We start from the raw sequence: 17716 nt of genomic DNA on the forward strand, positions 1-17716 counted from the left end.
GGCGATTGCAAAACGCGGGCGGCCACGCTGGAGATGAGACCAGATGCAGGATTTGAAATCCATGCTCTCGAGAAGAAATGGCACGTAACACTTAACGACATCAAATGGTCACGACCCAAGTTTGAAATCTCCTCTGAAGGAACAGCATCGCTGCTAATCCCGTTCCCCGCTATGAGCACGCCAGGGCAGCGGTTCAAGGATGACTCGGAGGGAAGGCTGCCATTGCCTGACTCACCATCCCCGCTTCCTGTAGCCCGGCCTTTCAAGTCTCCGTCCCGCTACCAGCTCCTGAAGTGAACCCTCTTATCGTGTGAAGTGCGATGAAGTCACAGGCCCCCCCAGACTGTCTCCATACATACTCTCCCTCCTCCATGATTTTTGTCTGGAAATTTGTTGCTCATACGGTTCATACGAACATTTTTCTCACTAAGATCCAAGTAAAATTATTCATCAAATGATTCAGGTTTGACAGTAACTGCGTGGATTGTGAGAGTTTATTAAGTTGGTTTGTACCTATGGATGCTGTGATGAAAAAGCTTCCTGTTAGGTTTTATTCATAAAATGTTGAAAACTCACCTGATAGTGCTCTTCCTGTCAAAAATGCAAGTAGAATGAACGCAAAAGTGTTTAGCAAAAATAACTCTGGTTAACAACAGCGGATTTGAGATAGGGATGCTACGCCCAAGTGACAAAAAAGTATTCCTCGCTATCTCAGCGATACAGTGCTTTATCTGCCTCCTCCAAAAAAACCTGAAGTACAGACCTAAACAAGAACATATACCTAGATGTTTCACAGGGAGAGGTCACGGTCTTTTAGCTACAATCTTAACCAGTCAGCTCTGTGTGTTTTAGTCGGTTCAGGCAAACCCAATTACCAACTTGAAACAGCATTTTGCAAAACGCTACCTCTAATCTTAAAATATATAAATCACTAGGCAAAACTGCATGTAGCCCCTGATCCGCTGCCTTTATTTCTTTGGAGAGAGACCTTTCATGCAGCTCTGCTCAAGTTCACTCAAGCGTACAAAACGCTAATGAAATAGGTGCAATTCACGTAGGTGACATCTCACCCCCGTGAAGCTGTGAGCTTGCCCAGGGTAGCCTCAGGGAGGTGTAGTCTGAGCCTGCTTGGGCTGGGCCTGGGTAGCCATTCGCAAGCAAATGGACAGAGAAGGCAGCCATTCCGACCACCCCCACAGAGCCAAGCAATGGAAATTCAGAGCCCTCCGCCTTAAAAGTGAAAACAGGAGCAGTCAAAGCCTGGCAGGAGCCTGGAAAATTACTTTGTAACAAGGAAAAGCAAGGAGAGACCAAAAGTGAATCATTTTCGATGCCAATATCCAGGCTCTGAAGTACGGCAAGCAAAATTTCCTGCATTTCTGCGAACAAAAGAATTCCCATGCAAAGCAAAGAGGAAGAGGCAATCAGTAGCAAGGATGAAGAAATAAAGCTCAACAAACTATAAAAGAAAGAAAGGAAAGCAGAAATACAGAGAGAAAACAACACAGTGAAATTCATTGTGGAAAAATGCTGTTAGTACAACTGCATTGCAACTCATAGGAAATAAAAAGATGCTGCATGAGAGAGAAAGAGCAAATGCCCGCAATATCAAAGAGAAAGTGGCCACAAATGAACTATGAACCGTCAGGGCATTAAGGCATCCGGCCTGCAGTACCCAAACGTACTTTTATGTCCCTGGTCCATGCAGCTATCTTAACAATATCCCAACTCCATGCCGTGGGAAACCTTAGTGAGCACCAACCCTACACAATAGTTTGGTCTCGCAAGAAGGAAATGCAGGTGCAGAGGCCAAAATGGCCCCACAGAGCCCTTTGACCTGGCCTCCATCTATGCCAGTAGCTTGCATTTCAGGCAAAGTGCCTTACTGTATGCAGATGCAGCCACAGGTCTGCTTCCTCTTGAGGTGCTCTCTAAACTCTTCTTCTGGCTCTCATTGCTGAGGTCACCCCCCTGGAGATCTCCCTAGTGGTGCTCGCAGCCTTATATTCCATCCCACGCACTGGAAGGACCCCATTTTCAACATTTACTGTGGATCTCTTCTTTATTTTCTTTGGTCTTCCATCTCCATTGCCACCAACATGCAAACAATTTGAGAAGAATTCTTTCTGGCTGAGGGAAGCAACATAACGAAGCAGGGAATAATAGATACAAAATGACTGTCTGTGGCTGAGAAGGTTCCGTGTTGGGCAGACGTAAAAACAACATCAGCAAACAAATACAAAATCAATTAACCCATAACAGAGACATTACCGAGGACTACATGAGAAACAAGATGCAGAGGTACAAAGCTCAGCCTGTCCTGAGAAAGCCAGAGAGGCTGTTGACAAGTAAGTTTATCATTCTGTGTCCCGCCAGCCTCCTATTACAGCATCCAGCCACCATCAGCCCACCCAAGTCCTACTGTCAAAAGAGCTGTATGTTCTCCCTGACAAATGTAAAGAGTTGTGGAAAAATATGTCCAAACCCCAAAGCCTCACACACAGCACCTTACATTTTTGACTGTTATAAAACCACCCTGCATAATTTCCAAAATCATGGCCAGACCCTAATGAATACTTTTTTTCAAAACAATGTTGTGGATGTTTCTGTTAACACATTGAGTGTATAATTTTAATTTCTTCGTTTGGAGTTACTCTGTGCTAATAGGCATTATGTTCCTTTCAAGAGACAGCAGAGAACAATGCAGCTGCACTCAGTCAGGGGGCATCCTCTGGAAGAAGGAGGAAAATGTGCTTTTCCAAGAGCTATTGAGCAACTTTTCGGGGAAAAAGTTTCTGGAGTGCAGAGCAAGTCAGACGGAGTGGAGAAACACACAAGGAGGAGGAACCTGCAGCACAAGCAGAGACAGGAGAGCTCTGAGAGAGGCGGTGGAGATGTACACAACCAAGGGGCTGAGCCGATGTAAATACTTCTCCCAGGATGCTGAGAGGAGATCATGAAGACTTCCTTACAGCGCAGGAAGCCAGTGAAAATTGTGGGCTGAGAAAAAGACCAGAACATAAGGACCCATTGGGTGATGGGGGAGAAGACAGAAATGGGTTCAAAGCCTTTCATTTCCATTGTCTCCCAGTTTCTTCTCTTTAAAAATTCTTTTTTTCTAGCTTATCTTCTAATGAAATTATGTTATTTTTGGCAGCATATGTACTAAAATTTGAATGATACAGAGAAGATTAGCATGGCACCTGCACAAGTTGGTTTTGGGGGTGATGGGAAGGCTCCACAGTACAGGAAAAATATTGACATACTGGAGCAAGTCCAGCAGCGGGCCACCAGACCGGTCAGGGGGCTGGAGCACAGACATATGAGAAGACGCTTAGAGAGATGAGTCCATTCAGCTTGGAGAAGAGGAGGCTCAGAGGAAACCTGGCTGCTGAAACTGCCTGACCTCAGGGTACAGAGAAGTCAGAGCCAGACTCTTTGTGTAGGTGCACAATGGTAGGCAATGGACACAAGTTGGAGCACAGGAAATGCTAATAAAATACAAGAAAAATATTTTACCATGAAGGTGGTCAAATACTGGAAGACAGGATGTGAGATCTCTGGAGGTGTCAAGGGCTTGACTGGGCATGGCCCTGAGCTACCTGATCTGGAGAGACCTCCTCTGAGCAGGAGGTTGGACTGGATGACCTCCAGAGGACCCTTCCAACCTAAATTCTTCTGTGACTCTGTGAGACTGAGCTTTTTATGTTCAAAAAGTTGATGTTTTTAGATGTCCTTCACCTTAAAGACAAGGTGCAAGAAAGATCTCTGTCAGAGATCTAACCTACCCAGGCTGATTAAAGAAATGTCATGGCATTTTTGTGAATGTTTATGTTTTATACTGTTAGTGGCATGTCAGATAGAAATTAGTCCTCCTTATTTGTATGTCCTGCAAGACACTGCTATCTTGGGCACATGATTCACCAAGCTATTTTAAATCCCTTCTGTCTGTTTTACCTCTGTGCCCTGCTCTCAACCCATAACTTGCTTCAACACCAATCCTATTGCTTATCCCTTGAGGATTAAAAAGGTTTCTACAGGTCTGTATGATTCTAGGGTAATGAAGTTCAAGATACACATAGTTTGTTTCCCCTTTTCTTTTTTCCTAAAAGGAAATGTATACCCTCATCCAGTGTTTAGCCTGTCTTCTAAATTACAAATTACAGTTACAAAACAATTAGGTTCCTTACCTGCATATGCACACGCGCACACACATATACATGTTCACATCTATACATACACACACATACCAGACATATCAAGTCTGGTGCATTTATTGTTTCCCATCTCATGCTTTCACAGAAACCCAGGCCTGCATTTGCAATGCAGCATCTCTGCAGTGGTCCCATCCTTTGCTGGGCTGATCAGCAGTACCCAGTGTATCTCAGGGAGGCTTCCAGGCTGCGTTCTCACTGAGAGCACTTATACAGGACTGCAGTGCCTCCTGCACAGGTACAGTCTTCACAGCCTTCCCCCTTGCATGGGTGGCTTTGCTCTGTAGACCAGGGACAGCCCTGTCACGCTAGAAACACTTCTCTCCTGCATATCAAAGCTGACAAAATGTGGGAGGACATGGGAGTCGCACAACGTGACGTGCCTTCCCTTAGTGCTAGCTTTTGTGTCTACTTTACAAGTAAGAGATTAATATTGCGAAGTCAGGAGTCTGAAGTTCTGCTTTTAGATTTGCGACAGACTCACTTTCCATTCCTTAGTAGGCTGCTTCATATCCACATCTCAGCTCCACCATTTACAAGAGGGGTGATTATAGCAACATCACAGCAGAAGCCATGGGACTTCACATCTACCCAGCTCTTTGCAAATATAAACTGCACAAACATATACATTCTTTTCTGTAACTCCTTCAAAATAAAATATGGGGAAACTGGTAAATCCTCACAGTTTCTCTGCTGGCATGGAGTAAGGAGTGGTCTCAGTGGCAGAAGGCTGAGTCTTTGCACACAATCTATGATCTCAGACAAGCCAGGTTCGCCAGTTTAATGAGATACTGCAAGTTCGTCAACCATTTCATTGCTTTGGCCCCTCAGAAATGTGCTAAGCATTGATTACAGTCACATAGTGTAAGTTATTCTGGTTTGTTCAGAACCTCAAGTAAGCAGCAGTAACTCCTCATCTGTTTGAACTCTAATGCTGGCATTCCCACGCCATACCATGTTAGACATTCAGACAACTGTGCTGATCACATATTTCCTCTTACTTTAATAGGCCTTTCAGGAATGAACAAGCATTCCCTTGTATACTACTATGGTTCCCATCACTTGATGGTCACACTTAATTAACCACTAGTTTAGTAGAGAGCTGGTTACACTTCATTTCATTAAGTGATTTCATGATCACCAGAGGTACACTGACAGCTCTGTTAGCTGGAGCTATGTGAAAAGGGGCAGCAGAGACAACAGTAACATTTTGCAGCACTTCCTCATCAGTGATTTTCCAGGCACTGCTCTTGCAGAGTACAGCTAGTTACATTTCCACTCCCATTCAGCTTTTTGGCTCAAGGCTATCTCAGCCTCAAGGTAAGATAGACCATATCCTATCACTAGTACCTTTAACAATGTTGGTCCCTGCATCCTTAAAGTCATCATTTTCATAGAAAGTAGATACTAGGAATTTCTTCATCTGCCTTCCCTCCTTTAGGCTTTTCTGTTCATGGTCAGCGGATAAATGTGATTGAAGGACAGCATCCCATTTTAAAACATAAGCAATAATCAATTGGAAAACAAGAAAATGTCAAAAGGTTCTACAGTGTGATAAACCAGGCAGTTTAAAAACACTGGGCAATTAACTCTAAAGTATGTAAGCATCACATGACAGGAAAAACACCACCGATGTTACATACATTAGCATAAGCACACAGACATTACAGGATACCTGTAAAACCATACATTAAAGCTGCATACCGCAAAAACCTTCTCACAATAGTTTATGCTCATTCATAGGGATATGTAATGCACAGATGGTTTAATGTTTCTAACGTGAACACATTTTTTCTGGTTGAAGGCGGGGGGGGTTGCATGGCTGTACTTCAAACCTAGATCTAAAGTTCAGTTTTCCAGTGTTTTAAGCCACATTTCAGTTCAAGAGAGAAAGAAGTGTTAGGAAAACACTGTCATAAAGGAGGGTGAGATGAAAGAGGTACAGATGCATAGCACAAACCAAAAATAAAGCCAACAACTTGAATTTTGTTGTGAGCCCTTTATCTCTGTCGCAGAGATTTGTGTTCAGAAATTGTGAAAAGTCATAAACAAACTGTATGTTGTAAAAACAGCATCTTTGCTCTAACTATCAAGTCTGTAGTTCAAATCATATGAAGAAATGGCAGAACGCTTCCCATTCACTATGAGCAGACAAGAAGAAAAACAGAAGTATCTTGTGCCAAAGTGTCAAATGATACGACTACTTGTTGCTGCCATTCCTTGGAGACCTGTTCTATATAAGGACCATGAGAATCACATATTAATTAAAAGCTTCCTACCAATTTCATCTGTTTTCACTTTCCAATATGTATTATGCTATTATGGCTTGTGATGTGGCGGATTTGTTACTGGAGTCCAGAATATAAAAGGAGCCACTTCTTTCAGGAAGTCCTGGGAGGAATTTTGTTTCCTCTGTCTTCCCAAACACACATCTATTACCAAAAAACTCATCTAGCAATGGAACTAGATAATAATATATGGAAAAATGCAGCATCCTGTCCCCGAACCAGCTCCCAACACAGTTATGAGTAGTTTCATGTAAATTGTGTGAACTTTTCCTTAGAAATTAGGCTTGTTACTGATGGGGGCAGGAAGGGGAAACAAACCCTCACTGCTTTTTACAACCAGCCTGCACAAAATATTATTATAAATAGTTTATATGCCTATAATATCTTTCACACATGTACTCTTCACAGTGACTATGGCAGATTCATATCCTTGATCCAACTTTAAAGGCAGAGTAAACGATATGCCAAGCATTTAAGTGACCTGTTCAAAGTTGTGTAATGAGTTACAGATATGCTGGCTGTCTCCAGCCCCCATACCCTGCAAAGTACAACCCGACTACAGTTTGTAATGAGTCATTTAGCCACAGATACTGTAAGCAAAACGAAATTACATTACTCAGGTCTTAGAAGGGTGATACTTTGTGTACTCAGTAAATCAAGGAAAAGGAAATCAGCAATGGGCTTTGAACCAAAAATGCCAATTCGTGACAAGGTTATTCAGATTTGGTTATCAAGAAAAGAAAAGATTCTCACTGCCTTAAGGGGAAATCACTAGGCATTTCTAGATTAGATCTCTTGTTCTGCTAGCACACAAACCCTAATTCCTTCAATAAAAACTTTGCATTTTTCAGGTAGGTGAGGCATAGATCAGTGGTGACAATGACCTTACTAGCGTACTAAGGAACAAAAGATTACGAACTGTAACAGGATCCAAAGGAACATCTTCCTCCATGTCTCTTGGATGGATGATTTGCAAAGCATTGCTCACCCTGCATATGAGATACTTCAATTGACCATTTAAAGATCCTTTCTCATGTACCTTCCTAAGTTTCTGGGCTGGAAGCTATTTGCATTGACTGGACACTTAAGTTGTAAAGTGCTGTGCATTCTATGTGGTGCTACAAAAGCAATGTTATTGATAATAAAGACAAGATCCAGCAGGCAAAACAGGAGAAAATCCAACAAATCTTTGATTCATAAGAGAGTCAAAGCTGCATGATTCAAATACCAGAAATTCACTTTCAGGATTTTGGCAAGTTTTTATAACCAGTAAATTATTACTAGTTTTCCTTGGTATTCATTATAACAACATTAATAGCAGTGGATTCCTTCACACATGTTTGATTTTCATATCCAAATCTGTGGGAATCCCTCTGGTATTTAACAGAACAAAATTAAACATCAATTACAAAGTCATAGAAGAAAATCTTAAAGCGTCTTTATCCAAAAAAATGTTCACATTAATTTATTAACAAACATGACTTTCCAAGGTTTCAAACATTGTATGACTGCAAAATCGTGAAATTTGTGCTCAGTTTGTAAATATGCTGCTATATATACAAAAACTGCTGCCACAACTTATCATGTTGCTTCCCCATTATTAGAATTTGCCCCATACCTCACTGCACGTGAACTTAACTAAAATGTTATCGTATCAGGTGGAAGGAGAGAAGGAGACCCTATTTTAGGAGTTGCAGAAATTGAAAAAAATGTAGGCAACAGAAAAACACATCAAGTTTCTCTCACTGAGAAGTGTGATGGGAATTTGGCAGGAGCCCCACAGTCAGTATCTTTCTCTTACACACAATTCTCCCTTTCAATTGCCCACCTCTCTCAAGGCAGTATTTCCTCTCAGCTAAACATACATATTTCAACATAAAAACATTGATATGAAAACATTCTCCTTTTTAACAGGCATGATACTCAGAGGTTGAAGATTTAGTCCTCACTGAAAGGCTTTGCCAACATAATTGCTGCTAACGGTTAGGTCATTTTTTTCATTGGAAGGCATAGACACAGTGTGACAAAAGCATACTTGACATCCATCCTTCACATCTGATTTTATGTACATCTTCCATAAACACATGAATTCTTATTTTATCTCACAAGCATTTAAATTAATTATTTTTGCAGTCACCAAACAGCTGAAGAGACATAGCTCTGGGCTACAATCCCACATGTCTAGATAGAACAGCTTTTAAGCATCTCTTCTCCAGAAGGGTTTAAGTGGAAAAGCTCTGATTATTTTTTCCTGAAGAAGAACATGGGCTCAAAAAGAAGTGACAAAGCCTAAGAACGCATCCATGGCCTTGAATCCAGGGGCTGCTCACCTGTATCAGGGCTCTGTGGTGTCAGCTGGAGCCTGAGCCTCTCCTCCAGTAGGAAAGGCATCAGGTCCTTCCTGGTGATCACTCCAACCACTCGGTTCTGCGGGTCAACAACAGTGAGGTGGCGCAGCCCCAGGGTGCGAAACATGATGTAGGTGCGTTGCAGTGAGAAATGAGCTTGGACTGACATTGCAGATTTGTTTATGTATGGCTCCTGTAAGGCAAAGAGAGAAAACATAGGGAGAACACAAAAGCATGAGTGGACCCCTGCCACAGAGGTGGGAAGGAGAGGCAGAGGAAGGACGCCGAGGAGAGAGAGGTAGCAGGTTTGAGGGTCAGGAGCCAATAAGAATGCTGGTTCTTCTCTCCCTGTTCCCCATCCCCAGTTATACCTAAAACATCGGGAAATACCATAGTAAAAAACACTTTCTTTTTTGGTAAACTGTCAGGTTCACTCTAAATAAGCTATTATGACTGGAATGTACCCAAATCTCACAGGCTAGAAAAGCAAAGTTGAGCTCCGTTGATATGGTCTGAGTTTTTACTTGGAAATAGTCAGTGACCCCAGTATTTATTAAGTCTTAAGATTTTTTATAGCTGCTATCTCATTACACAACCATTTATGACATCCTGTAATATTTTGCAGTAAATGCTTATAAAAGTCAATTCACATAGAAACACAGACTGGGAAGAAGAGGACAAAGAAAATAATCATATGGCTCTGAGAAGAAGAGGACATGCAAGTACTAAACTCTGGTCACTGAAAACTATCAGGGCAATAAACGTTTCCTGATAGGAACAGAGCTAAAGACCATTTTATTGTTAACCAAACTGGTCTTTATAGCTTATATATGTTCACTGAGTTTTTACTTTTCACATAATTCTACAGTTTCCTTCTTATGACTTGGCCAGTCCTGTCAAAGAAGGTGCATTATGCTTCCCAAGTGTGTGCTTCCCCAGACACAGGAAAAATGAAACAAAGACGTGATAAAATAATATAAATAAATGCACAGTATAGAGGGACACATCTCTTCTCCCTTTTTCACTTACAGGACTAACAAGACATTCAAAGACATAAGGAAGAAAAAAATTAAAGATAAAAAGGTTTCCTCTTTCTGTACCACATATAATTTTGGTGTGGAACTCATGGCCACAGGAAATCACTATGCCCAAGAACTTCACAATGGATATTGCTGTGGATATCGGAAACAGAGCTTTCGTGATTGATAATAACAAGTTGTTGGAAGGGATACCAAACTTTGTGCTTTGGGGATCACATCAGGTACTAAAAAGTTCGGTATCAATGTGAAACCTAATTGAGTGCAATAGGTTTCCCACAACAAAAAAGTTGTGTGGCCCAGTGGCGCAAGCACTGGACTGGGTCTCAGCTGAGCTGGCTTCTACTCCCATGGATGGCCTCCTCTTGAACTTTGGAAAGCCATGTGTCCTCTCTCCACCTCAGTTTCCCCATCTATTGCAAGAAAACTCTCAAACCAACTAGATAATGGATACTAGTAGCATTGTGATCTTTATATTTTTTCTCTCCTTCTAGCTATTCACAAAGCAAGGAATTCAGACTAGATGGATCTCAAACTCAGTCCCATCTTCTTTATACATGAGTAAACGGGAGCAAATTTTATATCTTTTTAAATAAAATCCATCTGAATTAGGCGCTCTGGCCTGGATTTCCCAGTGTCCCCTCACCCCAGTTTCAATGCTGTAGACTGGAAATTCACTGAAGCAGAAACTACATTTATTTTGTTTATAACATATTTATTTTAGGCCTTATTCAGTATACTAAACATATTATTGCTTTTGGACCCAGTATTTTAGTACAGTATTTAGGAAATAAATGTGGCAATGTCATAGCAGGGATTAAAAAAAAAAAAAGGAAAGGGGAAAGAAATATAGCTTTATTTATAAGTTGATGTATAGGCACTGTACTGTAATGGAGCCTAAAATCTGAAAAGCGTTGCTTTATATTTGCTTTATAGGACTATAAGAGCCAAATAATGACATTTAAATGATCTATTCCATTAACATTGTATCATTTTGTCAATCTGGAATGTATTTTAATCAAAAGCCCCCTTGAAATGGTCTCCTTTGTTGTATTTTCTTTTTGGCTCATTTTATCAACATCTGTTATGTTTATACAATATGAATTAAAACTTCGGAATGCTGTTTGTACTCAGCTACTTTTGTTGAGAATGTAACGTCCCAGGATTGGCAGTGTTTATGTAAATCAGTGCGGCTGACACAGCCATCATAAACAAATGAGAAAATATAACAAACACATTGTTCATGGAGGAAATGTTTGTTTTTAGAGTTGGCTTCAGTCTTACCAGATTGATGAAGAGTTGCTGATACCGGGGATCTGTAGTGTAGCGATTCAGCAGCATGGTTAGGCGCGACAGATCGGGCAGCTTCTCCACTGTTATCTGGAATAGGCAAGAATCCATTTCTCTTTCCTTCTGTGCTGCCCATTAGAACCCAAGGTTCAAAAGCTTTCCAGTCTGACTCTTAAAAAAGCTTTCTAGCAGAGCTATGCTGGCAGAGCTTGTCCAAACTTTATAAATTCTATTGCCAATAAGGCTTAAATTAGCAATTCAGAATAAAACACACTTTACTTACAAAAAGATTTTCTCTCCCTTAGCGTAACTGTATCTCTATTAAGACAATGTAAGTTATATTGGCTTGGGGGTGAGGTTTTTCACACTGAAAATTCACACACTAGGTGGTAATTACATGATAGCGTAGTGCAGAAAAATGCAACGGAACTGGTATCAGCCATCAGCTGAGCTTCAGCCCTCTTCCGTAGGAGTACCTATTTGTATCCTGGCACCTCATCCCATACATAATTGCCCTGCTCCTTCTCAACATTGCTTTGCCAGCCAGATTCCCATGTGCAGACCAAGCTTCAGTAATATATGATGACTTTCCAGTTGTGCCTGTATAAATTGCTCAAAACTATATTACCAGTCTTGCGTTGCTAACACACAGTTTTCTTCTACCAAGCTTAATGTTTACTATTCCTAAAAATCCTTTAATCACCTATCAATGGGAAGAATGCTACATGCTTTTCAACTTTGAAAGCTTTTATAAACAGTCACCATTCAGAGAGGTGCTATCCCATACAGAATTAAATATTATAATAATTCTGCTACCCATAGAGAAGTTAAGAGAGAAAAGATTGGAACAGCCTATCGAGCAAGGAAATTCTTTGCCAGCAGTCTTGCACAACTTCCAGGCTCTGAGTGGCATTATAGTTTATGACAGCTGTCCGTGGAAGGTCTCTGGTCATCCTTAAATTTAAATTGTACTTGAACAGTTCTTTATCTTGACCACATATATTACATCATTTCTTCATTCATGAAGAGCTCATCCTAAATCACCCAATATACATGCTCATTAAACAAGGGAAGAACTGAAAGAAAAGAGATTACCTTCTCATAGGAGAGAGGATGAGAAGAGGAGAAAGATTCATCATTTGTCTCTGGTTCAAAGATGTGCTCATTTTCCAGGAGCATGCACAGCTCTAACCTAAGGTTAGAGAAGAGGACTACATTCATTATAAGGGCCAAATTTTAAAAAGGAAGCAGACAATAATTTAGCATCAGATATGTGATTGTACCTCAATTACTGTGTGCAGTTTTGGGCACCTCAGAATTAGGACATCAAAATATGAGAGTGTGTCCAGATGAGGGCAACCAAAATGGTGAAAGGTCTCAAGGGCAAGATTTACAAGGAGCAGATTAGGTCATTTGGTTTGTTCATCTTGGAGAAGAGAAGGCTAAGGGGTGACCTCATCGCAGTCTACAACTTCCCCAAGGACGACAGCAGAGAGGGAGGTGCTGATCCCTTCTCTCTGGTGACCAACGACAGGACACAAGGAAATGGAATGAAGTTGCGTCAGGGGAAGTTCAGGTTGGACATTAGGTAAAGATTCTCCACTGAGAGGGTGGTCGGTCACTGGAACAGGCTTTCCAGGGAAGTGGTCATGGCACCAAGCCTGTCAGAGTTCAAGAAGCATCTGGACAATGCTCTTAGTCATATGGCTTAGTTTTAGGTAGGCCTATGAGGAACAGGGAGTTTGACTCGATGATCCTTATGGGTCCCTTCCAACCTGAGGTATTCTATGATTCTATAGTATTAGTGGGCTGACCAAATATTTCACCTTCCTAAATTTCCATCAGCAATAGCAGCATCAATACAGGTGTTTTCTGGTTTAGGTTTGGCTAATTAGATTACAGGACATCCTATCCTATATGTTCTTCTTGACCTGGATCAACCTGCTTGGCAGGACCAGCTCATGCACTGTCTAGTTTGCACCTAACAAAACAATAAGCAAATACAGACTGCTGTTCCTTCCCACATCCTTCATAAGTAACATCTATATTAACACACAAGATCTGCAAAAAATTCATGTCATATTTTAAATCATCAGTGAAACCTTCTCTCACAGTACTGCACTCTAGAGTTCATTAAGACATTTAATATTCTTGCTGACTTCGTCATGTGAAAATGGATATCTTTTTCAATTATTATATAATTTCAAATCTTTACTTAGATTTCTCCTGTCCCACACTCCACATATAAAGGCTTGACAGGCAATATATTTAAAGTTATCATTTATATCCTAGTGTTTCCTTGGTCCCTCCGCCACACACACTCCATCCACACTCTCCAGCCTTTTAACTTATATTTAGATAATAAACACCTTAGGGACCATCAGAAAGCTTTTTGTTTTGCAACATACTTAACATCATGTTAGCCCTGGTCTGTGATTACAACTAGGAGCTACTACAGTAGTACAAAGATGTGCGGCACGCTGCTAAATGATGTGCTTGAGGGACCCAGAGGAGACCAAACACACAATCTTTATTAGGGCATCAGAGAAATACAAACGAGGTACAAAGTGGCTTATTGACTGGAACACGAAGTATAAGCTGGGAATTTTCAAATAAATATTTCTGTATCCAAAAATACTGATTTGTTCAAACCAAAACTTGTTATAGGAATTTACTAGTTTACACATAATGTCTCCTGGGAATGATTACTCTGCTTCAAGGTGGGATTAGCACCGCACAGCAGAGGACTTGGTCTAAGACAACATGCCTGCCAGATCCAAAAGCTGGTGGTTAGTGCCCTCCCTAGGGACAGGATATGGAAGAACTAGGTTCAAGCCCCTTTCTCCACACTCTCCTTCATAACAAGCACATTAGTGGCTATGTATGGCATGTTTTAATGTCTCCTGTTGGAGGGGTATTTGCCATTCTATTATTTTCTTTCCAAACAGTCTCCCCTTCACTATTCTATACTCCTTTGTCCTGCATTTGATGAAGCTGGGTCAAAACTGTGAAGAGTGCAAAAAAAATAGTAAACTTCTTATGAAATACCATTGACATCTCAGTCATGAAGAGGCAACATTAAACTAGTTTCTGATGTATCACATTAAACTGCAGTTTCACATGTTTTGGGGTTTTTATATAGTCTACCTTTTCTCCAACTTAAAAACAAGACACTTCGGGAGCATCCATCCACCTCCGTGTTTTAGTTCAGATCTGGAACACACATTTGAAGGAAGCTATCCTATCACCTCAGATGTTTCACTCTGTAGATCCAGTCTTGAAATCCTCGTTTTGTTAATGCAGACATGGCTTTGGTCTCTCACTTAAGGTTCTCAATGGGATTTATAAATAAGTATGCCCGTGGATGGGAAATAGGTATCACCCTTTTACAGGTAAAGACCTGAGTGTGAAGATAACTTGTGGAAAAACATCAGTGCTGAAGAAAATCAGTGGCACAGCCAGGAATGCTGGGAGTCTGTCGCCTGCTCCCACCTTTAAAGCACACCTCATTCACGGGACAAACAAGGAATTCATATCCTTCATAACTATTGAAATTTCATCTCAATTTAATATCCAACTGGCTTTGGTTTTCATAAAATCTCTTTCAGATTACTAAGGAGAGCCCACCACCGCAGCAGAGCTAACTGCTGAGAAATCTCCAGCTGAGGAAATACTTCACCCTGGGCTGACATCTCCCCTGCTGGGAAAGTCACTGGCTTGCCCTAAGCCTCTTCCCATGTGCATGCCAGCATGTGGATGTGTCGCCTAGACAATTAACGGACTTGGGTTTGAGAACAATCATGAGAACACACTAAGAAGAGCAGTATAGGCATGCTACAACAGGCAAGGTCTATTCCCCTCAGGCTACACTTGGAGGAGGACAGGGAGGAAAACACAATATACTCATAATATATTCACTACAGCAGAGGACATGGAGTGGAAATCAATCCAGTCATGCCCTGTGAATTACCTTTGGTGCATTACACACTTTGTTCTGCAGCGCTCTTTAAAGGTTCACATTTTATGGTCTTTCACAAACAGCTCTGTAATTGTTCTAAGTGAGGTATAAATACACACAGCTAAATTCTGCTCCGAGATCATCACGTACAGCTCCAAGAAGTCCATTTCAAGGATGATCACTAGGCCAGGAATACTCTCAAGACTTTAATCCTAACATGAATATATAGACATCAAGTGCAAAAGTTATGATCCACCCTGATCCTTTGCCAGACTCTGTATGCTCAGGTCCAAAACACTGCTCAGGCCTGCCTGTAGTCCAGCCTTCACCATTTTCCACTTGAACATCATGGGCTGGAATTAAAAAACCAGCAACATTCACCATGAGCTGAAAGAGCAGAAACATTTGCTCATCACCAGCAGTTTGTTGGCCGGTTTTGGCAGCTTGCAATTTGCTCGGCACCGCTCTTAACTAAACCCAGCAGGGAGTCACTTAACAGGGCTTTGGGAAACGTGAGAGAAGTTTGGCTAGTCAAAAAAAAACGCACACACAAACACAATGAAGGAAATCGTTGGAACATTTCTGATAAGACTCCAAGCCTATTAAAAAACTGCCGTATTCAGGAGAAAAATGAACATACATTATTTCACTTGGACTTCCAGAAGTCATGCTTCAGAGGTATAACAACATCACTCTTTGATGTTACATACAACATCCTTCCTATCACATCATCAAGCTTTAGAAAGCAGACCAAACATGTTTCTTGCACTATTTTGTGAGCTTTAACAGGAAGTGCTAGGATTCAGACTTGGACTCTGCAATTGTTCGTTTACTCTTTATTTATTTAAGAAGAAAGAAAACCCCGAAATAGGGAATCTCGTTTCAAAGATACCCTGGCAAGGCATTGCAGTAGTTTCATATGCTCTATCTGTTGTAAAGCATACATCATGAAGATACACTTAATTAAGATAACACATTATTATCCCAATATCCACATGTCAGATTTGGCATGGAAGTCAGGAATGAAAAGTATCTGACAGCTGATTGTGTCACTCTTCTTGTCAAGATGGCCAATTATCTGAGGAAACTACAAATTCTAAATATTGGGGGAGTGACATAAAAGGAACTGCAGCTCCAAAGTAGCTGCAAATGAACAGAAGGGAGATTAAAAGGTGATATCCCTGGCAAAAGCATTCAGGGCAGGACTCTCCCAAACTGAATAGATAAAATAGCTACACAGTGGGGTAGGGGGGAGGAGGGAGGATTGGAGAACCTGAAGCATCATTTTTAGCTTGCTTCAGAAAGCTTTAGGCTTATTTCTCCTGCATTAATCCACCAAAGGTACCTGCATTGTTTTTATTCTTAAGCTGATTACATCTGGCGTTTCAGCCAATATCCAACTCACTGAGGACCAGTGATTAACGTATTCTGACCAGAATAAAGCAAATGTCCCTTCCATGTATTAAAAATCTACTGTCTCAGGGCTTCTCTCAGACATGTTTAAAACCCAGTGACATCAATTACTAAATTTTGATTTATGTCAGTCAGTTTGAAAAATACAATGATGAAAAAACAGCAACAAGTAACAATAAATTGCACACTAAAACAACTGAATATGGCACCCTGAAACTCTTCATGGTCCTTCCTCATCCTAATACCTGGGTGGTGTAAATCAGTTTACAATATCGACAAGTCTCTGAAAACTTGCTGCAGCTAAGACTTAGTGTCTTGCACCTTCAACTTTCACAGCAGTCAAAACGAAAGGAGTGCTTAGAGGATTTTGCGGGATTTGATTGCTGCTCTGCTCTCAGCAGAAGTTCTAGCATAAGCATGCAACTCTTCCAAAAGGACATAATGAGAGGAACTTTTTACATGGACTGTAAAATGTAAATTCTATTTAAGAATAATGGTTACTTCATGTTCTCGGTAAGATAGCCACTAGTATACTTAATGCATTTTTCCTGACTCCAAATAGCATTTTACCTTTTTTTGAACTGGTAAAAAAAAGAGTATTCTGCATACGGTGAGCTGGACAGTAGATAAGGACTAGATCATCACATAGCGGGAACTGTTTTAAAATCCACCGAATCTTCATCTTACACAGCAAAATGTCAGGGTTACAGGGTTGTTTCAGGTTAGGCAGCCTAAATCATTACTGTTTACTCACTATTTCGTTCTTCAAACCAAGAAGGAGCTTTGCATGAATTTTTGGCACTTTACCTGCAGGATGATAAAAATGTCATTATCAAGTACTGGACTGAGGTTTTCCAGAGCAAAGATCAAATTCTGTCCATTCCGCAGCCTTTCAAAGGATGCTGAATAAATATTTAACCTCTGTACCTCAGTTTTCAGATCTACAGGGATTTCTTCCACCTCAGAGCTGTGTTTTGAGGTTAATGTTCATTACTTAAGTTGCCAGCTGTCTGGTTTTATGACCACCATCATCAGGGCAAATGAGTAGACAGTAAGTCCGCAGCCTCAACACGAAAATGCAAAGGCAGCTGTTAATAAATTGTAAATGCAAACTTAGTACTTCAAACCTACAGAAAGGTTAGATTTTAGAAAAGGATGAAGATTTAGG

General features: G+C 40.9%; 1 protein-coding gene and 1 non-coding gene across 2 annotated transcripts in view; one reads left to right on the top strand and one right to left on the bottom strand.

The window, feature by feature from the left end:
- The first annotated feature begins 3141 nt into the window (after positions 1-3141).
- LOC118452456 lies at positions 3142-3212 on the top strand. The gene has a single exon (XR_004842221.1). It is a non-coding gene; the product is annotated as a U6 spliceosomal RNA (small nuclear RNA).
- Positions 3213-8724: 5512 nt separating this feature from the next.
- LOC118452454 (chloride channel protein D-like) overlaps positions 8725-17716 on the bottom strand; it is an 81340-nt gene continuing 72348 nt past the window's right edge. Inside the window, exons 14-17 of the mRNA XM_035895879.1 lie at positions 12273-12369; positions 11172-11267; positions 8833-9043; positions 8725-8753 (exon numbers count right to left, since the gene is read on the bottom strand). Coding sequence (XP_035751772.1) covers positions 8725-8753; positions 8833-9043; positions 11172-11267; positions 12273-12369 — 433 coding nt within the window. The remainder of the gene's footprint in view (positions 8754-8832; positions 9044-11171; positions 11268-12272; positions 12370-17716) is intronic.

Source organism: Egretta garzetta, unplaced genomic scaffold (genome assembly GCF_000687185.1).
Source record: "Egretta garzetta isolate BGI_Z169 unplaced genomic scaffold, ASM68718v1 scaffold36, whole genome shotgun sequence".
Classification (NCBI taxonomy): domain Eukaryota; kingdom Metazoa; phylum Chordata; class Aves; order Pelecaniformes; family Ardeidae; genus Egretta; species Egretta garzetta.